The 25,245-nt window shown below is 50.5% G+C and overlaps 6 protein-coding genes across 6 annotated transcripts; 2 read left to right on the plus strand and 4 right to left on the minus strand.

Moving 5' to 3' along the window:
• The first annotated feature begins 568 nt into the window (after positions 1-568).
• ASPVEDRAFT_481852 (uncharacterized protein) lies at positions 569-3,590 on the plus strand. Its single transcript, XM_040813958.1, has 2 exons — positions 569-2,166; positions 2,218-3,590. The coding sequence occupies exons 1-2, from the start codon at positions 835-837 to the stop codon at positions 3,127-3,129; spliced, it is 2,244 nt and encodes a 747-aa protein (XP_040664511.1). The 5' UTR covers positions 569-834; the 3' UTR covers positions 3,130-3,590.
• A 783-nt stretch (positions 3,591-4,373) lies between these two features.
• On the plus strand, positions 4,374-9,074 carry ASPVEDRAFT_124074 (SH3 domain protein; the record flags this gene model as incomplete). The annotated part of the gene is made up of 5 exons (XM_040806148.1): positions 4,374-4,397; positions 4,457-5,802; positions 5,894-5,924; positions 6,057-6,164; positions 6,381-9,074. 5 exons carry the CDS (start codon positions 4,374-4,376, stop codon positions 9,072-9,074), a joined length of 4,203 nt encoding a protein of 1,400 aa, XP_040664512.1.
• A 514-nt stretch (positions 9,075-9,588) lies between these two features.
• Positions 9,589-10,963, minus strand: ASPVEDRAFT_25603 (annexin; the record flags this gene model as incomplete). The annotated part of the gene is made up of 2 exons (XM_040809796.1): positions 9,589-10,883; positions 10,936-10,963. The coding sequence occupies 2 exons, from the start codon at positions 10,961-10,963 to the stop codon at positions 9,589-9,591; spliced, it is 1,323 nt and encodes a 440-aa protein (XP_040664513.1).
• Positions 10,964-11,840: 877 nt separating this feature from the next.
• On the minus strand, positions 11,841-13,477 carry ASPVEDRAFT_38260 (uncharacterized protein). The gene has a single exon (XM_040811661.1). The coding sequence runs from the start codon at positions 13,218-13,220 to the stop codon at positions 12,243-12,245; it is 978 nt and encodes a 325-aa protein (XP_040664514.1). The 5' UTR covers positions 13,221-13,477; the 3' UTR covers positions 11,841-12,242.
• A 451-nt stretch (positions 13,478-13,928) lies between these two features.
• Positions 13,929-15,025, minus strand: ASPVEDRAFT_38261 (histone H4). Its single transcript, XM_040811662.1, has 2 exons — positions 14,683-15,025; positions 13,929-14,463 (listed from the first exon to the last, which is right to left on the minus strand). The coding sequence occupies exons 1-2, from the start codon at positions 14,690-14,692 to the stop codon at positions 14,162-14,164; spliced, it is 312 nt and encodes a 103-aa protein (XP_040664515.1). The 5' UTR covers positions 14,693-15,025; the 3' UTR covers positions 13,929-14,161.
• Positions 15,026-16,010: 985 nt separating this feature from the next.
• ASPVEDRAFT_25606 (protein phosphatase regulator GAC1) lies at positions 16,011-18,068 on the minus strand (the record flags this gene model as incomplete). The annotated part of the gene is made up of 1 exon (XM_040809797.1): positions 16,011-18,068. One exon carries the CDS (start codon positions 18,066-18,068, stop codon positions 16,011-16,013), a length of 2,058 nt encoding a protein of 685 aa, XP_040664516.1.
• Positions 18,069-25,245: the final 7,177 nt, after the last annotated feature.

Here is a 25,245-nt window from a genome sequence, read left to right on the forward strand (position 1 = left end):
TGGTAGCTTGACTGGGACTGTCATTTTTTTACTCTCTTCGGTATGAGTTCGCCAACACGGGCAAAGGCGAAGGTGAATTGTATTGGTATATGGTTACAGTTTCCAAATTTCGGAAGCCAAAACGAACATGCCTATCACCGCCTCCAACTACGTTTCTCAATCCATTGGGAAGCTTGGAAATAATCGAACGCAAAATGCGCTGGTACCCATGGGCACTACGGAGCCCGAGACAATATCAACGTTGAGAGGATTCCTATTGTTTGTGCCAATCAGGCTCCACAATAAGATTGTGTTCACAAGTTGACAATGGCCAGTCTTTATTGAGGCCCATTTTGGACAACCGGTGGCCATTGTTCGAAACGCTGGTGCATGAGGCTGTGAATGAGACTGGCCCTCCCATGACTACAACCTTCACTTGGCTGAAAATTTGAACAGTGGGAAGCCTATCAGCGATGCTTGTCACATAATTGGTTCTTGTACTATGATCCTATACGGCTGCCTCTTCCTCAAGTCAGTGAATGATGTTGACCTGTTCACTGTTGACAGTTGATAGTGAAGGGTCAGCTCTACTCATGGCCGCCGTCTGAATTCGCTACTTTTTATAAATTCTGTCAGTTTCTGCACCTACCCTGCTTTTGTCTCTTCATCCCCATCTTCCTCCTTCTCTTCATCTTTCTCATTCTCTCCATCTTTTCCCTCTTCATCAACTACTTCTCAATTCCCAACACTAGACCTCTCGTATCCGTCGTTATATCCATCCATCTATCATCAAGATATCGTTCGTGCATTTCATTCTGGAATTGTCCAATCGGAATTCCCTTGACCCTCACTCTTATGGCTTATCACAAGACGAGCACTGTTCAGGGCAAGGCAGGCTCTGCTACTCGCATTGGCCCGCTCCATCTCCCTTGGCCTATGCACCCTGGCCTTTCATCCTCGTCTCCAGCACCTCCCATTGTGTCCCACGAAAGGGCCGAGTCTCAAGGGTTTGCCACGACTGGCTCGCCTACACAGTCCCTCGAGACTTTGCAGAGCTTTAGGGAAGCCAGCAATCCATCTTCCATGACTGACAACTTATTCCTTTCTCTGCCCCCAAGCATCGATGATGCTAACCAGCCGCTCCCTAATAACAATTCTGCCGGTATCGACCCCAAACTAAGCCTCTCCAGAAAAGCTACGGGAGAAGTGGACCTCAACCGTCCTTCGATACCCTCTCAAAACAGTCACCTTGATCATACCAGCAACCATTCAGAAAACGACGTGGATCACCAAACCTTTGAATCTATGGTACAGGAAAGCGCCGAAACTCTTCCCTTTTACGGTGATGAACTGTTCAGCTCCGATGACCCTAGTGCTTGGAGCGCAGAGGGCCATGACTCTTTGAATATGTCGACTATTCACGACACTCCAGACAGCCCTGCAAGCTATGAGCTTGCACAAGACCCTCACCATACAAGCCTAGCAATGGCACCGGTCACAATGGCTTCTGGTATCCAGGGTGAAATGGATTCCTCTCTTGTAAGCCCTCAGGCTGATGTCTTCCCGGGCAAGGCTCTTGACCAGACTGACGCCCCCAAGCAGCACATCGAGAACCAATTGGAAATACAGCTGGAGGAGAATACAGCAGGGAAAGGTGACAACAGTTCGACTGTCAATCAGTCTCACACTTCCCCCAGTCTGGGAGACGCAATTGCAGAATCAAGCACGGATGGAGACAACAAGCAGATGGCTTCCAACCCGTTCTCGAACCATTCCGATGAATCTGCTAGCGATGTAGGCGCATTTGGAGCATCAGTTGTGCATGGCGACAATAACCTGAAACCTCTGAACGCTAATTCCAGGGGCACTGACGATGGTTTCGCAGATCGTCCTGAACTTTATCAGAGCTTAGTTTCTGAGTCGCTTGAAGCTACTGATGAAGACTCCACCTCAACTCATTTTACTTCACTCGAGGAAGCACGAGAAAGTCTCAAGGTTAAAAGTAGGACACCTGCATACGACTCCACTGTCCCTCGAACCGTTGCGCAAAAACGGGCGTTCGTCAAAAGATTAATCGAACTTTTCTGGTCTTTGGATAACGCCATGGACAACGACGGCCAGAAGAAGCCCTTCAAATCCAACGGTCCTGACCCTAGAAGTGTCGAGTTAGCTTGCTGGGAAGTCTTGGTAAGTCGATGAAGAGTATTTACTGGGATTGTACTGACAAGGATTCAACAGGAAGCTGCGATCACACGGGAAACACGTGGCGCTTTTACTGGCAAGCCACAAAAGGGGAACATCGGTTCGTTTGCTAGCCGGATGGCTGCGATCATGGAAGCTGTTGACTTGCATAAGACAATTTGCAAGCATCTCCTGCGAGTAGACTTCATTCACCAGTTCATCGACGACCCCATAGGCTCGCGACACCGTGTCATCTCCAACCAGCGGCTCAATAAGGATAAGGCAAACTTGATGAAGCTCGGCAAGCAATTTCAAGATCAAGATACCACGAAGCCAAAAGCACGGTCGAAAACTATTTCACCCAATCAAAAGACCACCCAGTCAACGAACGCAGTAGTAACCCACAATAGTGGATTACAACCACAGCTTGCTGTGAATGCAAACCGTCCTCTGGCTCCAGCTCCACGTGCAGCTCCCTTGGAACATGCTGTGAACGCCGCACACTACATGGGAAACAACCCCAACGCATCTAGATATCCAGCACAATATGCGCACCAACAAATGCAAAACTTTAGAGGTGGCCAGTATCCAGTCCCTGGTACGCCTTCGCTAGCCCAACAATCTTTGAATACTGCTATGTATTCGCGCACCCAGCCGGTGGGCAACGATTTCGATCCCAGCATGTTGTCTCCGTACAACAACTTCCAGAACACTCAGGCTTCTCAGATGCTGGGTGTCAGCCATAACTCTATCCAGCAGTGGCCGCAGCACCAGCTTCAGGGCAACCAGCGGAACGGAGTATCAGAGTTATACATGAACCTTCAGTCGAATCAGTATGGCGAGTTTGCAAACCCTGCAACTCCATCCCATGTTTCGCAGCAGAACTCCAACACTCCTGCTACCAGGAAGCGTGGACGCCAGGAAAACCAGGCCGAAGGCGTTTCTGCCCCCTCGAAACGTCGCCGCTGAGCGTCATTTTACCCCGACCCAACACGATGTTCAGGCATTTGTCTACCAAAGTGATAGCATGGGGAGAACGGTAGATCCCTCATAGAACGAAGCCCCCCAAAACAAACCAAGAAAACGAGAGGGGGAAAAAAGGAGAGAGAACGGCGGCGAAACGACTCTACGAATAACGAACGACCTATGATTCAGCTCAGCACGGCACGATACCCCGATTTAGGAGGTCTATTCTACGCAAGTTTTAAGGATACTGGTGATGGTGTCTTAGGGGGTTACCGAAATGTTTCAAGGGAATTACAATAACATGCTCTCTTTTATATTTATTTTGCCTTTTCCTCGGTTTTTAATCCCGCGTTTTGTTGTTGTCGGTTGATTCTATTATGCATATTTGGTTGATCCACATCATTCAGGTTTGTCATACCTATTATTTGGCGACTTTATGACTTAATTTGCTCGCTTTCTGTTTTGTATTTGTGCACCGTGCTTCATGTTTCACTTCTATTGCACTGGATTTACTATCTCCTACACCTCGGGATGAGGAATGACGCTTTGTTTTTCCCTTTGGGTTTCTTGGGGTTTATCTGGCTGTTCATCAGATGCTATCACTTACTAGACGAGACACCACGCTTGGTGAGAAGCTGGCTCTCATAAATGTCGATAGAACTTCGTGGGAGCGTGAAATAGACAAGACATGCCGATTTACATCTCGTTTTCCAGTAAGATGATGCTTCGCCGTAGAGTAATAAACGATACTGGTGAGTCACGAAGAAGGAAATGGCAAAGACGCCACACTGTGAACCAAATGAATTGAGTCTCTTCGAAGATAACAAATAGGCCACAGGTGCCTCGGTGCCTTTTTTTAAAGTCTCTCAGGGAAGAAGAGAGGAACGCCCGAATCTTCGCCATTAATCTTCGCCCGTCCCGTTTGATGCTTGTGAGCGACGGTCCCGTGGTGAAGAAAAAACTGCACCAAGCGCGATCGGTCATCGGCTTAGACTCCCAGATTTCCTGGAATAGCTTCAAGCGATGGAAAATGGGCTGTCACTATTTTCCCAGAAGTGACGTTTGGGATACCTATCACATGCACCTCTGTCAGCACGGACCAAATGACGTTATCGGGTTCCGGGCTCTCGACCCCGGATTCCAAGGCCAGCCGACAGGGCGAATTCGCTCTTCTCCTCTCCGCTTCTTCGCTTCTTCCATCCTACAAGTGTTGTCGCAAGCGAAAAGGCACGTAATATACTGGCAAAATGTCCCAAGACGACTACGAGCTGGTATGGCACCCGAACGCTTTAGTTTCACCCTAAGCCTGTCTGACACTGGAATTGTCTAGGATTCCTACCAGCTATACTTGAAGTACGAAGACACACCGCCGACAGAGGATTGGAAACAAGCTGCTCTGAATGGCCCGGCTTTACCTACTATAGGCAATGCTGTTGCTGGGGCCGTCGGTGCTGCAGCATCCAACCTTGCCACCTACCCCCTCAGCCTTATCATTGCCAGATTACAGACGCAGAAACAACGCAAGCAGAGATCAGACGGAGAGAAAAGTGATGAAGACGAATATACTGGAATCCTAGATGCCGCGCGTAAAATATACGCTAAAGGGGGGACCAGCAGTTTATATGCTGGCATCACTCAAGACACAGCAAAAAGCGTGCTTGACGCCTTCCTCTTCTTCTTAGCGTATGAGTTCTTCCGACAAAAGAGGATTGCCGCAAGGTTTGGGTCTCAACGTCGGTCAAAGCGTACTGTTTTGCCTGTTCCGGATGAATTGGCGATTGGGGTATTGGCAGGAGCATTTTCAAAGCTTTTCACAACACCATTGTCGAATATCGTGGCTCGAAAACAAATATCGGGGCCTTCTTCTAGTTCGTCGGATATAGCAGCAAAAATTCGGGCGGAGAAGGGCATTGGGGGGTTCTGGTCAGGATATTCGGCATCACTGATTCTTACTCTGAACCCATCGATCACATTTTTCCTTAACGAAATGCTTAAATACGCAATTCGTCGTCGCAGCAAGAACGAGAAACCTTCTGCAGCAGTAACTTTCTTAGTAGCTGCCATCAGCAAGTCAGCAGCGTCTTCGATCACATATCCGTTCTCAATGGCCAAGACTCGCTCCCAGGTCTCTGGCTCTGGTGCGGCCCCCGGAAAGAAACGCGCGAACACGAACACCGCCGGCGAACCGGAAGGGTCAGCTTTTATGCCATCAATAATCTCCAGTGTCATTAACATAGCTCGCACCGAAGGAGTTTCTGAACTTTACGCTGGTCTTCGTGGGGAAGTGCTGAAGGGTTTCTTTTCTCATGGCTTTACTATGCTTGCGAAAGACGCGGTATACGCTGGGATTGTACGAACATACTATCTTCTTCTCATTATCACTCGACGGTATCCAAGTCCGGAAGAGCTGCTGGAGAGGGCTCGAGAGCGAGCTGAAGAATACGCTGACGCCGCTCGAGAGGGTGCGAAAGGCCTCGCTGAGAAAGCGAAGAGCAGCACAGAAGAAGTCCTGGACAATCACTCGGGTAATATAGCGGTTGACATGACGTCCAATGCAAGCCCAGTGGATGTCGATGCGATGGCGTCCAACGAGACAGCGGAGCTGGTCGGTGACTACGTGGAGGACCAGGCCAGCGAATGGAAGAGTCTGTACCATTGGTTCTGGGAGAAGGAGAAGTTTGGGAAATCATGACATGAACAAAACTGCCTGATACTTCAGTACATATTCTGAACCTGACGTTTAATAGCCTCTGAATTTGCCATGGAGAGAATTGTACATTAATTATTCTACATACATTGTACACCGTAAGTTGTAACACTACGTAGTGATCGACGCCATCTTCACGCGGCCGGAGTGGACCCGATCTCGCCGATCGCCGTGGGACCCTCGTTTCTCTTCCGACCACAACCCACGGTTCCTCTTCTTCCAGGTCTCTCTCCCCATCGCTTCCACACTTCCGTGGTTTAGCCTCTCTATGTCGACCGAGCCGCAAGGTGGTCCTGGTCTGGGGGACCTTGAGAAAGAGCTGACTTGCTCGGTAAGTGTGTTTCTTTTTTCATCTTTTCTCTTTTTGTTCACCCCAGTTATTTGAGGAACGCGGGGTGGCTCCAGACTCGCATTCTCGCATATCATCTCCCCTTGCATCCTTGTAGCATCGGATGGAATCTAATATTCCGCGGTCTCGATGCTAATCTTCGATCTAAACGATTTGTTCTACTATCGCTTTTGCCCAGATCACTAACATCTATGTTAGATTTGCACAGATTTGCTCTTTCAGCCGCTCACCCTCCTTGACTGCCTTCATACTTTCTGTGGATCTTGTTTGAAAGAATGGTTCTACACCCAAGCATCTCGTCGATCGTCCTCCTCCGCCCCTCGATATACTTGCCCCTCGTGTCGTGCGAAAGTTCGCGAAACTCGTCCAAATGCTACCGTCACGACACTCCTGGACATGGTGCTGACCGCCAACCCTGAGCGTGCCAAGCCAGCTACTGAACGGGCTGAGATTGAACAACGATATAAGCATGGGGAGTCAGTTTTCCCCCCTATCACTTCTCCCGGTGATAGCTCCGCGGGGTCTGATGGAGAGGACCAGAGAATGGTGGAGGAGGTTCGTCAGTTGAGCCTACAGGATTCTCAGAGCCAATCGACAACAACTCATAGGCAGCGGCAATCTTCAATCAATCGCCGGATGGATATTGCGGAGCTCGACCACCAACGAGAAGACAGTCGGTCCCGGCGACGACGGGAAGAGGAGCGATCAACGCGGCGGCAACGGACCACTCGAACAACAATAGGAGCAGGGCGGCCAGAGAGTGCTACGGAACGGACACGACGGGTCGAACACCAGTCAAGCCTACGGTCCCTATTGAGCTTATCGGATACCGAGACTATGGAGGAGGAGATCCTACGACAAATCTTTGAAGAAGGGCTCCTTGAAGATATAGACCTGGACAGTCTGGAGCCTGGACAAGAAGAGGAACTCAGCGAGCGCATTGCTGATGCGTATCGTCGAAGGCATAATATATTACGGTCACGCTCCCAGCGACGGCAGGATGCCCCAGAATTGTTGCAAACACAGAGGCAGCCCCATGCTCGCTCGCAGTCTATGCAGAGACCGCAAGGGTCGACTAATAGCTCTTCCAACCCGAGATCGCCTCTGTTAGAACCTCCTACGCCTCATGGACCATCAAACCACCGGAGGCAGCTTTCTGAGCAAGGGAGCAACCGTCGGAGGAGAACGTCTCCGGTACCTTTTAATCCAGCTTCGTCATCTGATGTTACACTCGGTCCTGCTCAGAGATCTGCAAGTGATGTAATTCCAGAACGTCCCCGGAACTCGCACTCACGACCGCGGCCGACCGGTTCTGCCACCACACGTTCCCGGCGAGCCAATTCTTCTTCCGACCAAAGCGTCCCTAATATCGTCATCGGTGAAAGAAATCGAGCGTCTAGTCACACTCGTACCAGATCATCCATCGATTCTCCGAGAGTGACTGCCGCAGCAGCACGAAACCCGCTCGACACTCCTGGCTCTGTGCGTCCTCGGAATGGTGTATCCGATTTCCTCACGAACAGCTCTGTCGTGGCCGAAATCAATGGCCCAGCCACGCCAGAGTCACGCCAGAGACCATCATCCTCTCGCTCCAATGCGGTGGTGCCGCCTGCCGACTCGTATCTGGAACCCAACATTTCATGCGATCGCTGCGGAAAGCTCAACATTCAGTACGACCTACATGGAAAATGTGCTCAGTGTAAAGACGGCGACTTCCATCTGTGTCTTAGATGTTACCGTTCAGGACGAGGTTGCTTAGAGTGGAAGGGGTTTGGGACATCCGCGCAAGCTGAATTTGTAAGAACGAGATTAATCCCAGGTGACCGACCCAAGCGACCAGAGGGAGCTCATCATGTTCTCCAATCTTTCAAATATTCCCGTCCTCCTGAGACAGCCGTTCGATTTGTGAGAGATGGAAGAGAGATGACTAGTGATAACCCTGCGCACAGATTACAGCAAGGCCTCTTTTGTGATCGATGCCAATCCTCTGCCAACGAGGGCCTTTGGACCTGCAGTCAATGCAATCAAGGTGACTGGGGATTTTGCAACAGATGTGTCAACCAGGGCAAATGCTGCACCCACCCGCTACTCCCAATCTGCCGCGTCAGGCCAGCTCGCAGCCCGCAAGAGCAGCCCACTGCTGACAGCAACACGGAAACGTTGAAATTATTGAGCATTACCACTCGGTGTGATGCTTGCACCAGTCCCATCTCCACATCGACGCTTCGGTTTCACTGCCTCCAGTGCAATAACGGGGATTATGACCTCTGCGCGAATTGCTACCTAAAGTTTGTCGCAACGTCAAAAATACGCAAGGAGAACGGACTCAACGGATGGCGTCGCTGCCTCAAGGGCCATCGCATGGTTGTTATTGGGTTCGAAGATTATCCTGAAGGACAGCGCCGCGTCATTGCGCGCAACCTTGTTGGCGGCCACGCTTTGAAGGACAAGCATCTTGCGTCGGCCTCATCCCCAGCTCAAGCCGCCCCCAGCGCTGGCGGAACGCCTACAGCGGAGAGTCCATCTACTGTAGGTGACTGGAGCTGGAAAGAAGGATCTGAGCGTCGAAAGAAAACTTCACGCGTCCGTGACCGCATACCGAATTCCGATCCAAGCACTCCTTCCTCGCTCGACCCTAATCAGCCACAAAGCCCCGTCACGGCTCCCTCGGCCTCCCGTCGCTTCCCACCAGACGGCGGCGTCGGCCTAATCGTACAAGCAATGTGGTCCTGGTACCCAGAAGAAGGCGTTTACGACGAGCTAATGTTCCCTCGTGGCGCGGAAATTACGGAGGCGGAAAACATCAACAATGACTGGTACTGGGGTTGTTATGCCGGGATGACGGGGCTATTCCCTGGCTCTCACGTTTCCATCATAGCAGAAATTGCCTAACGTGTTTGATTTTATCGGTTGGACTAGCGCCATGCCTTCTCCTGTTCCTGGTTCTTTGATCCACAAGCTCTGCAAGATATGCATACTACTACCAGATCGACGACTTACTGCATTGCATATGATATGAGATTATGAATTCCTTTTTCTGTTTTCTCTATGATTGACCGCTTTGTATTCCTTCCGCCCTCATTTCTGCCTTGTCTATTTCCATCTCCATGTACATAACGTCACTAATTCTACGGCTTCTGCCTAGCTGTTTGAAGTAACGCCCTCAAACACTTCTGCCTATCAAAGACGCGTGGCGTCCGTAATTGTAGGATATCCGAAAACATAGACAAAACTTCCACGATCTTGCAGCCTTGGTATCATTATCATTATCTAAGAAAAAAGACCGACTAGCTAACCACCCAAAGCAACATCCATAGCAGTAAGAATAATACAAAGTTGTAAAAAAGGAAGACCTCATCATCAAACATTAAAAAGAATGGAGGAGACACAGAAAGAGAGAAAAGGATTACTCCAACAAAGCAATCAACAATCTCTGATAATCACCACTCGTCTCACCCTTCACCCGCTGCAGGAGATCCTGCTTGTACTTATGCTTATAAGCGGCCTTAACATTCGCAAGATGCTGACGGTCCCAGTGGACACGGACAACACGAACAACCAGCCTCTCATCCTTCGTCCCCATGCCTTTCATGCACTCTTCAAGGTTAATCGCGTCACGCATCGCAGGGTCCAACGCGGTCCGGAGCATATGCAGCAGAGCGTCTTTCATGTGGCCGGAGAACTCTTTCTCGATGTGTGTCTCAAGCGAAACATGGTAGCGTTGCTGGAACGCGTGGCTGAGGGCCTTGAGTTCATTGTTCGAGCTGCGGGCGAAAATCGCGGAGACTTCGTCGGCGTTGTTGACCATGCGCGAGGCCGTGGCGCTGTGGATGTGTTGTGCTTCGGACTGGAGAGCGGGGTAGTTCACCTGCTTCGTTTCGTCGCTGCGTGCGGCGCGTAGGACGTGGCTGAAGAGGGTTTTTGTTTTGAAAGAGAGGTCGTCGTCAACGTCGCGCTCGATGGAGCGGTGGTAGATTTGGTTGTAAGTGGATTTGATGGCGTTGAGGTCGGCGTTTGAGCGGCCGAGGAGGATGTCGTTTAGCAGCCATTCCTTTGTACCCGCGCCTTGGACTGCGTCGCGGGCGGATGCGGCGTCATGGTGGAGTGGACCGTCGATAATCGCGAGAAGACCCTGGCGGAAGTAGCTGCTTGTTTCGGATTTGACGTCGGCGTAGAGATCACGGCGGATATGGGAGGAATAGGTTGCCCGGACTGAAGCGACTTGGAGCGGGTCGAGCTTGCTAAGGACCTGAACCAGGGCTTTCTCGTCTGTTCCAAATCCCTTCATGGCTTTGCGAAGCGCGTCGGCTTCACGGCGGAAGTCTCCAATGGCAGTTTGTCCGGGGATATACCCTGGTGAAGGAGGGGCAGAGGGAGTGGCAAAGGGGGGAGGGCCGCCATATCCTGGTTGGGGTCCTGGTTGTGGTGGGAAGCCCTGAGGGGGTGGTGGTGGTGCATAACCACCCTGATATCCGTACTGCTGCGGGGGACCTCCGAACCCCTGGGGATGCCCAGGGCCATTTGGTGGGTATGGCGCACCATATCCCTGAGGTCCAGGAGGTGGAGGCCCGGGCGGAGGTCCACCTGGAGGAGGGTATTGCCCAGGAGCTGGGTAACCATGTTGACTGTGAGGAGGAGGTGCGTTATGCTGGGGCCCCGGTCCGGGTGGGTAATAACCCTGTTGAGGGGGAGGGTATTGGGCTAAAGAACGTTAGTTACCATGGACCACTATAGTTATGTGAGAAAATCTTACATGGTGGCGGATAGTTATGGTACGACATGATTGTGATGAAAGATAGTTGATAGACGCGAAAGAACGATGGAGGAGGGGTGAACTAAATTTATTTATGCGAGAAAGCGAGATGGTTTACGAGGAGCTGATGACATCGCCCCAGATCGGACCCACAATAATGACGAGCGGTTCTGTCCCAAAGTGGCTCAGCTCTCCAGCGTGGCCAATCATATCTATAGGGTCGTGTGCTCAGCCTCGTGGTGGTAAGGCTGACTGTGGCTGCTGCAGCACTTGCCCTCAACAGGCCCAGGCCGTTCTCTTCAGGCAAATTCGCCATCTTCTATTCGGCTCCAGCCACAGGAGCTTCTTTCTGCGGGCTTTCAGAGGCGCATTTGAAACAATTTACAGGATGAGCTCCTTGATTCAGCCTTGTCGGCTTCCAGGTCTGCGTGTGTGTTCCTGGCGTGGTGTTTGCTTGCCGAACCCTCTACCGTGGTTCCCAGTGTGGCTATGCTCTTGTCCTGCAAACAAACGAACAGGCAGACAAATATGGCACCTTTGGATGAAGTAGTTTCCAAGTAGTAGCAATTAGGGAAATCTAATTATGTTTTATATACAAGGCAGCTGGTCTAGATAGGATTGGTCTATGTCTGTGCCTGTACCTGTTGCAGTCGGTCATTACACCCGTCAGCCAAGACTGGGATATGTTCATTACATTGTGAAGCTGTAGGGACAACGAAAAAAAAAAAAAAAAAGAAAAAGAAAAAAAGAAAACAAATGATTAAGACACAAGTTTTATCTCCCACGCAAAAGCTTCAATTTACCCCGTGTGCGAGTCCGACGTTCGGAGTTTGCACCGCAGCCGGTTCAGCGGCCAGACACGCCCTGTTGCACATTATCAAAAATAAAGAGCCACTTCTTATTCTCTCGAGAAGCTAGCAACTACAAACCCCGTGAGGAATTATTTTGAGGTTCCCTTTTATTTCCAGCACTGAAATTTTGACCTCGACCAGATATACTGGACGGGGCTGAATTTAGCGAGTGAAGGAGCTTCGTGCGGCTTTTGCCATCGAGCCAGAAGAGAGCAGTTCTTGTGAATACGCACAAACCTAGTTGCTAGCTATGTTTTCTTGTTACCACCAGGGTCATGGATAAATGCTACTTTTCGTGGTGTCTGACTTAAAAGGTCGTAGATTGTGCCACAGATTCTGAAGTTAATATTCTCGGGAGCCCTCAACTGCTGGGGGCCGCAGTGAGATCTAATAGTACGTGGTATTTTGGATGAACAGGATGAACCCCTGAAGACGGCTTGGAAATGCCTATGAACCCTATGTGCGAAAGATAGATGCACGTTGATCCGCTTGAACAACCGAGGTGTTAATTAGCAACTCCTTTGCGTATGCTGCTGCCACTCCAGATGCATATCCCTGCCACTTATCATCTTTGTGGGAGTCTGCGTAATCGCAAATACCACAGATAACTATACAGGGAAGATTGTCCATGACTCCTGCTGCCTTCGTCTCCACGCAATAAGCGCCCAATTCGCGACCCAATTTATCTCGGATTTCGCTGCTTTCCACCACATGGTCCGAAGATGCCACGATCCCATAGTGCACTACGGGCGTGTCCTGGTCTCTTGACGCCCGAAAGACGGTCTTCGATTTGTCGCACTTGGCGCAACTTTGAGATCTGGTGTCGAGGTGGCGGTAATCAGAATGATATAGGCGATCATCCCCAGACGGCCGTGCGAAGACGGAGGGTCCCTCGTCAACAGTCCACCCAAGCTCACTATAAAAATTCAAGAATTCACCAGTATGAATGATTTGGTGAGCCTGCAATTTTGACAGTGCAGTTAAAAGAATTTGAGGCGGGGGAGCGATCACGCCCTTTCGACCGAAGTGTCCATTGCTTAACACTGCTCCGTAATCACATTGCACGACTCCTCCATACGTGCCTGTTGGCCTGCTGACCACAATATCTCCAAGGCGGACATCTGCACCACCGCTTGGTATACCTCCTCCGGTACCAACCATGAGCCCGAATCGAACTGAGCGAAAGCTGGACAATAGCCTAACGACCACAGAGCTCGCCTCAATAGCGGTATCTTTGCCTCTGGGTGAGCATGCAATCACAACATTGTGTTCCCGAATCCGTCCAAGTATATATGAGTTGCTATCATTCGGCTGGACAGGCAAGTTCTCGTGGATTTGATCCAGCATACACCGAGCAGCTGCCATTTCCACAGGCTTGACACATATCCAAGCCACCGTATATTCATCATGGGTATGACGAATCCTGGGTGCCATGTTGACCAACTAACAAAGGTTGTGAGAGTAGAATTAATTGAAATGTCCAAGTAAAATAGAGAAGCCCAGTAGGCAAAGCTAACAAAATAACGATTGATTGAGGGAGGAAAAGGACGGCGTCTATGGAATATCCATCCATATACCACCAGGGAAGCACCGTATTTAAGCCTGCCCTGCAAGCGCCTGGAAGGAAATCCAGGCGAGTCTAAGCTGGAGGGTCATTGTGGCAGTTGGGACTCTGACGCAGACAGTCGAAGTACCCAGCGCTAAAACAAGCACTCCCATAGGATTGCAGTGGCATAAAGCAAAACACCCCAAACGATCTCCAAGGAAATGGAGGGTGCTTAGGTATCTTTGGGCCTGTCGTTTCTCCATGGGCTGTGAGTGTTTTATTTTTGGACTCGGCTAAGCGCCATGCTACGAAAATTCCAGCGAACTCAGTCCATCCTCATCTAAACCAGGGTGAGGCGATCCCTCTGGGTTTGAATTTGGATCGCGCTAGGTACCTGCCCTGGTTCTAGGTGGAAGGCACGTAAGGTCGCTCCTTCCTCTCGACGCGATTCGGAACCTGGGCGGCATCGCCACGCCCAACTAGATCAGGAAGGAGCCTCCTCCCCCAGGTTCCTAGGCTAGGAAGGCGGGATACCTCCTGAATTCTACGAGTTTTGTAGTAGTGAGCAGTGGGGAGAAAAATATCGATTGGTAGTCAACCCATCTAATCCATAACCTAGGCGTAGCCACAAGGCAACCATAGAAAAGAGAATTTTCTCCGTAGACATTCATCAAAAACCAAGCATGTAATACCGTCCCGAATCCCGACCGACCAAAGAATAACACCCTTCCAAACCCAATCAATTGCCATAGCCGAAGATAACACAAAATTTACGCGAGAGGTCGAACGTAGAGTAAAAAGAAGAAAAAGTGGATTTGATTGCTTTGATCTAGCCACCGAAACCGTAGAGGGTACGGCCCTGGCGCTTGAGGGCGTAGACGACGTCGAGGGAGGTGACGGTCTTGCGCTTGGCGTGCTCGGTGTAGGTGACAGCGTCACGGATAACGGACTCGAGGAAGGACTTGAGGACACCGCGGGTCTCTTCGTAAATCATGGCGGAGATACGCTTGACACCACCACGGCGCGCGAGACGGCGGATAGCAGGCTTGGTGATACCCTGGATGTTGTCACGCAAGATCTTACGGTGACGCTTGGCGCCGCCCTTGCCGAGACCCTTTCCACCCTTGCCACCTAAAGTTTATCAGTTAGTAGAAGCTCAAGGACTATAAAATAATCGTGGCAAAAGCGTGGTATAATGGAGGGGAGGTAGGGTTGGTCGAGGCATGGTTGGCCTGAGGCATGGTTGACGTCACGTGTTTTTGACTGCATCACGACCCACGTCCACCGGCCAGCAGGAACAAGCCATCAATAATAAGGGGAACATGCAATGAAAAAAAAAGTATTACTTACGTCCAGACATTATAAAAGGATGTTAATGAAATGAATAAACTTGATAGGATGATAAAATTCGATGGAGGATGGGGTTTTTTGATGAAGTGGTGGCGGAGAAAAGTCGAGATGAAGCAGTTGTAACGGGAAAGGAGGGGAAAAGAAAAAGAATCGATAAAAGGAACGGGAGAAAGGGGTTTAAATAGGTGGGCGGAAGGCGACAGGTGATTTGGGGCGCGTTTTCCTTTGAGGGAATGACTAATAGCACGAGGGTCGGTCGCAAGGAGTCCAAAAGCAACGTTAAGCGTTGATTGGCGGGTGGGGGTCGAGAAAATGGGAGTTATGAACGACTGCTTTCCTGGAGGTGTTTTGGGCGGATTTCTGATGTGGTGCGGGCGCGACGGTTTGGAACGCGGGCGGGTGGGGTCGGCGGGACGATCACGTGATGTTCCAGAACATCACCCTCTACCAGTATTCATAGATCTATGAACTTAGACAACATACAAGTAGTACTGGTTAATCTACAGTGAAGATGATATTATCAGTCAAAAGAGTTTATTCAGGTCTGCTAGGCCTAGTCGCTTCTGTTGTTATGTGCCCTGGCACCCACTGCATCTGATATGAACCCAAAACTCCGTGAAATGAGTTGTAAATACAATTAAACTGCGCATGCTCCAAAGAAGAGAGGTGGGAAAAAAAAAAGAAAAAAAAAAAAGGAGCAAAAGACAATGTGATCCCCGACGCCATGCATATGATTCAAATCAACGGACTAAATTAACAAAAAACGACAGGCTTTTGGGACCTGAAATGAGCCTCCTCAGATAATGCGTGCTATGGAAAGATCTGGCGAGCCAAATTCATTCACAGCAGAATCAAAGCGAGGGAAAAAAGAATGAACAAAGCAACACACATATAATCGTAATCATGGCAGAATGGATCGTCTGACGCAAGCGCGTTGGCTGCAGCTAGACATGGCGTGGGCATCTCAGATGCTGCCAGCCATCTCGTAAGTTATGAAATTAGGTAGAGAATACAATGGGCAAAAGACTCATGATCCCGCGGTTTATGGTGCATCGCAGAGGATCTAGCCAAATGCTGAACAGAAACGGAAAACTCCGATGCGAAAAAAAAAAAAGACAAAACACAAATCCGTGGAATAGCTTTGTCACGGATATATCAGGGATGGCCAACCCCCGAAGATATGTATGCAGCTAATCAAGCAAGCAAAAGGCAACAGCTTGATTTGAGCAGAGTTAAAAAACAAAAATGGGCGCGAAGCAGGTTGTTGTTTCAATCGTGGGCGATGGAACGGCGACAACTCTAGGTTGTATGGTGGCGGGACTCATGGATTATCGGCTTATCAAGGCAGGTGTTTTAGTTTCATTCAAAAGCCTTTCTTGCATGGGCTCAAAGTATTTGTATGAATATGCCGACGGGGGAGATGTTGGTAAGCTCCGACACGCATCGGCAGAGCTTTCCTTCATCGCATGGCTATCTGGCGGCGATGACGGTGACGATGAACTGGCGGTTTGGCTTGCTCCTGAATCACTCTTTTTGAGTGGGAGGTTTGGTTTTTGGGGAGAAGTCCGAGAACCGAAGAAACAGTATCGATCCACAAGTTCCCTATACACGGAAGATTCACGGTTCGGCTTGTCTGATGTTATCGAAGAAGACTTTTCGGGGCTCGGTTGAGCAAATTGAGGCGCACGAGCCAATGGGGCCCGTGAATCAGACTGCGGGACAGGAGTTCCTGATTTTGCCCGGGCAGTCAACATAGTGCGATCAAGTTCTGGTTTTATGCGCATGACAGCAGACAAGGACGATTCAAAATCATAGCGATTGCCGAAAACCTGGTGAGGCTGTTTATCGCGGCGTAACGGAACTGGTGCCTCAGGATCATGAGGCACATCATCGTCGTCCTCAGGCTTTTCCTTTCGATCGTTTGGTGGGGGGCCGAATGATATGTAGCGATGCATTTCAGAAAAGTCCTTCAGAGACGAAGGCATTGAATGGGGTCGACTGCCAGACCCAGTGAAGCTTCGACTTCGAGGTAGGTTAATACGAGGACGCGGGCGAGGTATCTCTCCGGATTTTGACTTCGCCTTCGGGATCTTTGTGAAATTGACCTGGTAGTCCCTCGCGCCATTGTTATCCCAGTACTCCTGGCCGTTCACATTATATCTGATACAGGCGAACATTGTTTTCTTATCCAGATTTGTCTGCTCGTCCAGTCTGATGTTAAACATGAACCGGTCGTATCCATCATGCAACTGCTTCTGTCGAGCATCATGGCTATACTCGGCGGTTACCTCCGAAGTTGTTCTCCAACCATCAAATGTGAAGCGGACAGCAACATGCTTTTCAAAAGCAAGGTTAGCAACTACCACCAACCCAACCAAAGAGTGCTTATCGGTAGACAGGAACAGTCGTTCGAGGCGAACACGTTGATTCGTCTGTGGTGACAATTTATGAGGAAAGTTTGACAGTCGAAGTCCCAATTCAAAAGAAGCAGGCTCCGATGGCTGATTGTGAAACGGATATTCCGATTCACCATCCAAGTCCTCCACGGGTGACGAGCCAGCACTGACGGCTTGGGGCTTGTCAAGCTGTAGGAAATGGCGAATATGCTCCAACTGGGCATCAAAGTGGACCGCTTTCGCGTACGTAGGAGTCCCAGGCATGCTAGACGGCCGTCGGCGGGCCGAGGGTGGACGTAAAGCTGGCCTTACAAGCTCGCCGGACTTTTTGCGCACCATTGGAGATTTCGGTTCGGGCTCATCCCGATCACTGTCCTCCGGAGAGCTTGTCAGAGCTTCCTCCTGCTTTCGAGTGATTGAATTTTCGACAAACGACCGAGAATGGGCGACCATGCGATTATCTTTCGCCAGAGAAGAGCGAACAGGCTTCCCCGCACAAGTGGCACCGCCCTCCCCACTTGATGTTGAAGGCATATCAGGCTGTCTGTCAGGAGATGAGGCCCGCTTTTGTTCAATTGACCTAACAGCAGCCTCCAACTCTTCTAGTTGAAGCACATCCCTCGACCGAGTGGTTGACTCCTCATCGCTCGAGTTCTGTCCCGATTCCGGGGGTGAAAGCAGGGCTCCTGGGGGAATTGGGCCTTCGTTCACAGGTGAAGGCGATTGCCGAATACTAGCATAAGTGTCGGCATTTCGGCTGCTGTGCTCATGGCCATTGTCCGGCACTGGAAATATGAACGTCTTGCTGTTGGATGAGGATCGTCGGTGTCGACGGACATAAGAGGCAGAGGAGTATGACGGGGGCAGGTTTAGATTGCCTGCATGAGAGTTGGCCACGATGGGTGAGTTCGGAGACGGGGGCGTGCTCAGATCGGAGTGTTCAATGTGTTGTGTAGAAGGCGACGTCTTCAACGGCGCAGTGTATGGCATCCGGCCGGTCTTATGCAGCGAACACAAGAAGTGGGCGACGGAATGACGAAATAAGCAGCGGAGAGAGGAGGATCACTTTTTGTTGGTACGTCGAGGGAAAGTAGGGGACGATTAAAAAATCAACAGGGGCGAGACAATAGGTCTTTGAACGAGCCCTTATCCTTTGGCGTTAGCAGGAGTACCATATAAAGAAAATAGGTTGCACGGAACAACGAACGGTGGCGGCGGCAGATTCACAAAAAGTTCACAAATGTACATGCAGGGTTCAGACAGAAACGAGGTGAGGCAGCATCCAAAGATAGTGTGGTATGGTGAGGCAGTGAAGCTCTCCAGTAGGTAGTTCACAGCAAAATCTCAATGGACGGCGAGATTCTGTGACTAGAAGCGAACGAGGCAGGAAGGCGCAACGGACGACAGGATGCCTCTCGACTAGGATAGGCAGGCAGTTGGATCAACCGGGGTGCCACAGCACGGCGCCCGTCACACCATGCAGGCAAGGAAAGGCAGGTGGAAGTGAATCTTAGGCAGAGGGGAAAGTGACCGGTGCAACAGTTCTACCGGCAAAGCGCAGGTAAGAACGCTCTAATCAGACGGTCCATACCTTGTATATGCAACATCAAAGCCCGGGATGGTGAATGCTGAGGCGGGAAGCAGCGGAAGAGACAAAAAACGAAGAGCAAGGAAGCGATGGAAGTGAGCGAATATTAAAGTAGGGGGGAAGCGATGACGGGATTGATAAGGACCAAAATCAAGGAAGAGGGGAATGGGGTGGAGAAGGGGGAAAACGAAGAGCGTTTCGCAGTGGTGAAGGATATATACTTCGTGGAGGGCGAGAAGGCCCAAAGTAATATTAATAGAGAGGATTAAAGGTAGGATCGGTCTCAGTCTACAAGAAATTGAATAATGGAATAATCGTCATTTTCTGGATGAATGGGGCAGTATCAAGACTAAACCTGCCAGTCACCTCCTGCTGGACCCGCCCGGCCAGAGCTGCATGCACGCACTGGCGCTGCGCTACAACTGCAACTGATATTGATAAGGCGGACCCGGAGAGGATCTGACCGGAGGCAAGAAATTATTGGAAAATTTCACCCTCCAAGCTCGTGAGGGGCAAATATCCCACACCATCGCTGCCATGCGATCTCGTTCATGGTCGCATTGGCCTCATGGCAGTAAATTTTCAGTTCATGGTTCTGAGGGCGCTAACTAGCTTTGCGCCTTTCCTTGGTCTTACCGTAGTCTCGCAGAGTCTTTGTCGGGCAGTCGACTTGCCTTGGTCCCGTCTCTTGCCGCCGCACCCGGGCCAGACAGGAAGGCCGGCAGGAGATCACAACGATTGTGCTATGATTCTTCTGATGACGAGGGCTATCTAGTCATCGCCCATACGGAGTAAATTACGGCGGCTGGTATTTATACTAGCCAACTTAAAATAGGCGATCGAACGGTCTGGGACTGTGGGACGATCCCCCATGAAGCCATTCAAGGCGCCCCAGCGCTGCGACCCAGTGGATCAGAGCTGGTTTGGCTGTCCCACCCTTGTATGATTTCGCCTCCCGATCGCACGACTTCACTACACGGGCTGCACGTTGGCCTGAGACGAAAACTTTGATATACTCCCTTTTGACTTTCCTTGTCCTATACGAATCTCCTCGGAGCATTCGCCATTCGCTGGCCTCACCATTGGCAAGCTGACTCCTGGTCCAAGCAACCTTGGGTCTTCGGCGGTGAACCCCCAGAGACGGAGACTTCTCACTTCTCCACTTACCAAAGAGAAGAAGAATGCATGCTAAGGTAAACTTTCAGGTTTCAACAACGACTCTGCCTGTCTGAGTGTGCTCGTCCCGCACATGGGCGGCCTCTTGGAAGACGACTACTGAATACTGACGAGCCACCACCCGAAACTCGGTGATCTTCAAGCTGCAGCTCCGGAGTTTTCAGGCTGGTCCACTCGCAATGCATGTTTGGAATGAATGAAGAGGGCTAACCGTGTCCGGCCTAGAGCCCCGGAGTCTCAACCCGCAGTAGCCAGAAATCAAGGCAGGCGTACATTCCTCCGGTTTCTTGTTCCAAGTTTTTTCCTCTCACGTTGTTGTCAGACTGCTTTTTGCTTTTTTACATTTCCGCCACTCCCTTCAGAAAAAAAAAAACGGGAATAGCATCATCTTACAATCGACTTTGCTGATAACAGTTCGCAAGGCCTTTGAATAATGCAACCCCGCGAAACATCATTGGAAATCCCAGAAAAGTTCTGATTGATAGGAGATAGTCTGATCCATGGAAAAGATCCAGTATCGCCCCCTCTCCTCGCGTCCCCTTCCCCTTCCTTTCTTCTCCTCCGAACCGACCGAGACCCTGGGGCCTGGACACTCGAGGATTCTTGAACAGTCATCATGACAGGGAGGTCAGAGTTGAGATAACCGTGGACGGTCGTTTGTTCTCCACCCTCTGACCCACTGGCACCCTCCTCAACAACAGACTAGAGGCATCCAGGCCTTCTTCCTTAGCGGCTCCCCATCCAACCACACACTGCCCACAGGGTGATGAGGCGAACACATCTTACTTTTGGTTATTTATTTATCTTCTTCTCAGGTCATCTTCCGGGTCTTGGGTTTTGATGACTGCTAGAGATATATAAACACCCTCAAGTCCGAATGGCAGGCCCATTGAAATACACTGCTGGTTCCGAAGTAGCAAAAAGCGAAATGGAGACCAAGGTTCCTGCCTCAGCCTCCTGCACTAACTGATGGTCAATGCACGGCTGTCGAGAGGACTGAAGGCTCGAGAGTCGAAACCGTCATTAACTCGAAAGGGAATGTTGGACCCCATACACAACCGCGAGCGACGTTAGTACACGGAGCACTCCGCTAGTTTTGATGGCCACACGACTCTACAGGGTAGGAATGGGGTCTCTGAAGTCGGTGGGCCACCACTCCGTACTGATCGGCATTTCCCCGTCTGTGCTACGCATTTAGTCGCAGGCAACGAGGTATGTGGACGACCACATCTTTGGCACTGTAGAGTGTATGTGCACTGTAAAGGGAAACGTTGATTTTGATCAATTGAATTTACCCCAGGTCATCATTGTACCAGAATCTAAACGACAGAACTTGGTTGGATGGGGTTTGTGGTGGTGCAAGAACCTTATCTATTGCTACTGGGCTCTGGGTCCGACTACAGTTTCAAAGTCAATTGCCCGGCCGGCATCTATATCGTCGCCGATTTTGCTCTGGTATGAGATCAAGAACACTGGATATTGATATTAAGGGCGACCTTGGAAACTGCGATATATGACGTCATAGATTGCCTCTCACATTCGGCTTCATTACTCCACCATTCCGGAGTACAAGTTGTGCGCTCCCGCCCAGGAGCCCTCTTTCACTCATCATGATGTCTGCACAGATCATCAACAAGGATAGGATTAGGAATTACACCGCTGCTAACCAAGTATTACCGCTCGGGCTATTCTTGAGTTAAAATTGATCGACGGCGAAGAAGTCGTGCGTCCCTCCTAGCTTCTGACCGGACAATCTATATGGCTGCAGACCGATTCCGGCGCGTCGGTGATTCGCTGCAGAGGATCACAGGAACCTCTTACCTGGAGGAGATTTACCAGTCCCTGCCGACCGTGAACATGGAGGGTTATCACGCCTGATTTCTTCCTCGTCAGTCTTTAAGGGGCAGCGTTGGCTTTGTTCAGTCTCTTCCTGCCTAGATCGAGACGGTTGCTCTACAACCCCAGCCTCAGTCACGCCATGCCAATGACCCAAGTTGTCTGCACCGTCTATTCTGGTCCTAGCTCGCTTGGATCTGTTGTGTAACGAGTTGAGCACTCAGACATCTCCCTCTGGACATAATCCGGACGTAGTCGAAACATATGACAATAAAACTGGTGTATGCAAGTATGATGGGCTAGTGTCTCGTATGATACAAGTCCTCATCAATCCAATTGCGCCATCCCCTTCCGGAATTCGGAGGCAGATGGGCTTCGAAAATCACTTCAGTGCATGGCTCGAGCTCCCTCCCAAGATTACAGAATACATTCTCGCAATAATGACAACCAAGAACCCTGGCGCTTGTCTCACCCAGGTAGTGTCTTATTACGGCTCTAATTTCACACCAGACTCTTTTGCTCGGCTATTCCCAGCCGGGTGAAAGATGTATGTATTTCCCCTGGATAGTGGCACAGCGCCATTCTTTGCCACTCGCTGGTCGAATTGCTAATAATATTGCCATTCGATTCTGTTCGCCAAAGTTATATGGACCCACCGTTAGTATCTATGCTGTGAGAGAATTGTTTCCCAAATAAGGCCCGGCGCCAACCTCATGGTTGAATGGAAAACGGCCATTATCATTATTCTGTGTTTGATCGACCCATCCATCATTGGTGTTGGCTGAGTGTCTGTGGAAAAGTGTCGGGCCAATTAGCACCCTTGTGCCAGTCGCCGAGTCCGAAGAAACAAGGAGCCTGGCAAGCCTCTCATCGAGCTCGCTTTCTTCGAGCATCTTAATACCGGCGTTATTGCATCTATTACTGGTGCGCCGGCCATCTTGGCCCCAGTTCAATACAGTATCGTTTATAAGGAAAGCGTTATTTTTGCTGCTCAGATCCTTACGACAAGGACAGAGGCCAACCAGGCCAACCAGGCACATTGTCTGATCGCAGAGCAGAGAGGCTAAGCAACCCCAATGGCGTGCAAAAGATCAACATGGATCGCCAGTAAATCCTTTGAGGACCACGCAGTCCAGAGTGGAAAGATGAGGGGCAGACTGCCCCCTTGAAACTCATTCCTCTTCAGTCTGAGCCCCGTCGCTGACATGGATCCCTATCATCTCAATTCACTGCGTTGTCAAGTTCCATCTCCTGAAAGCCCCCAACAAGCACAAGATACAGAGCAGTTAGTCGTCTATAATCCTGGCGCTAATCTATTTACTTTTATCCCGATTTTTTCGCCCGTCGAAAGTATTGAGCCCCCAAAAGGTTCACCGGCGATTATTTGTGCGTCAGTGCTCTGAGATCGACGTAGCGGCGACGGTCGAGCCCTCCATTCGGTTTACCTTTTTGAGTCCTCCCTCCGAAGTATGGTAGATTCTTTACCATAGCTACAACTACTGTGTTTAGCTTTTTATTTGAAGAAGCGGTCAGTTTGCCTTTGCAAGGGCAGGGGACTATTAGCGAACTCTCGGGGGGTTGTCTGTCGAAAGCTGAATGAATAGTAAGTCATGCAGTGTTCGACGGAGGTAGTATCGAGTGAACAGAAACGTCAACCTGCCATGCCCCATGCCGGAGATGAATCTCTGACTAGGAAGGCCCGTCCCGACTAGATCCGCTTGGATATCGCAGCTTTGACAGTGTTTTCTTCGGTCGTTTCCCGATTATGGGCCCGTTGCGCCCCCATGGGGACCGCGCTCTAGGAGTCTTTCATGCATTGGTGTCTGTGGTCCGTTATCAGCAGACGACACAATTCTCCGCTTCTTTACATGGAGCGACGTACTCCGGAATAACACACTAACCTTTCGACTCCATCAAAACTCCATACACCTGCCCACGGGCGCTTAAGTTGCGTGTCCCCGCAATGGTCGGAGCAAGGACCCTCTCCGCCCAGAGGACTCCATGATGGACTTGTATTGAGGGCGATGGCATAAGCCGCAGCAAGGACAAATAGATTTCGACCTCAAAAACTCCTCCCACAAGTATTCCTATCATACCTTGCAGAATGGGGCTCGAAGGCGCCTAGTTTGGAACAAAGTTCGGCTTCCATGCAAAGAATCTGCAGGCTCTCGGGCAATCAAGCACCGTCTGGCCAGCTGACTCCTTGACCACCGGGCACGGAAGCGGCGGGAGGCAGGGCGACTGTTCCAGGAGGAATTGCGACTTTCGGGCTCGGTTCCTGGGGGCGAACAAGGCCCTAGAATTAAAATCTATTAATTGCATCCTAGTACGCTGTGGCGCCCGCCGTACAATTAACGGCCCAATAGGCGGCTTCGCATCGCCCAGACATCGCGAAGTGACAATGACAAGCCACTAGATGTTTGTCCAGACCACGCCAGGCCGTGCAGTGCTGTTGGTGGCGCATTTCGTGGGGCTCGAAGCTAACGGGCTGAGTTTAGTGTCGCGAACTGACATTTTATCTGCAGCCACACAGTCCGCAGAGGCCAAAGCTCGATAACGGTGCTGTTTCAACGCAAGAGCTCAAGGCGCGATGTATGTAATCGCATACTCACGGACCCAATATCCATCGAGAGGGGTTTCAGAGCTCGATGAGACCCCCGCCACAGCTTCGGCGAGTAATAGTGTGGTTTGAAGTCTCACATTGCATTATCCCTGACGATAATAAATGTATGCTCATCGAGGATCAACCAGGCTATCACCCTGCGACGCATTGCAAATCGAGCCAATCTGCCTTCCACTATTGGACTGCCACTTTCCACCTCGCCTTCGCAACTGAATACCTCGTGCGCTGCTGCGCGCTTCAATAATATCATAATTCCCCGACCTTCAACCTCTGACCTACCCTTGTGCAATATCACAAGCCTCTTATGTCTAGGTTTCGCTCCCAAACTATGGGCGCCTCCCCTAAACTTTATTACTCGAGAAGCCCTCATTCACTTTGGCGCTTCATGCCACTCTAAAAAAAAAAACACGAGTGCCACCGCCACCAGAATATATCTTGTTAGAAACAAACACTTTGGCTGGCTGAAAGTTGAAGCCATAGGGAGCGCCGAGTAGTAGACGCGACACACAGATCCGAGCGCGATCAACCCCTCCACCCAGACATGCATCGTTTTGCGCGGCCTCGAGCCTAGATGCGGCGAGGCACATGGCAACATCCCCGGCCGAGACTCAAGATGGTCAGTTCAGCTAACTGACCGTCTTGTGAATAGCTTCCGCGGTCGAGACCCAGCGAACAAGACAGAAGTTGGAGAAAAATTCGTATGAGGCGGGAGCGGGGTGCATACTTTCCCTGTAGGCTTTACCTCAGTATGATACAAAGAGGCTTTGCTATACCCAGGGAAGCTTATTGATAGCTTGCGGGGTAGATAACGACTGACAGCACATCAGCCTGCCTCTCATCGCTCGATGAGCTCGAGTGGAGAGCTTTGGGGTCTGTGATTCCTATACAAAAGTACTTCATTGCCTCCACCCAGCTACGCGCCGTGTTTCGCTCCGGAAAATGAC

The sequence above is a fragment of the Aspergillus versicolor genome (genome assembly GCF_001890125.1).
Source record: "Aspergillus versicolor CBS 583.65 unplaced genomic scaffold ASPVEscaffold_2, whole genome shotgun sequence".
In the NCBI taxonomy this organism is placed as follows: Eukaryota; Fungi; Ascomycota; class Eurotiomycetes; order Eurotiales; family Aspergillaceae; genus Aspergillus; species Aspergillus versicolor.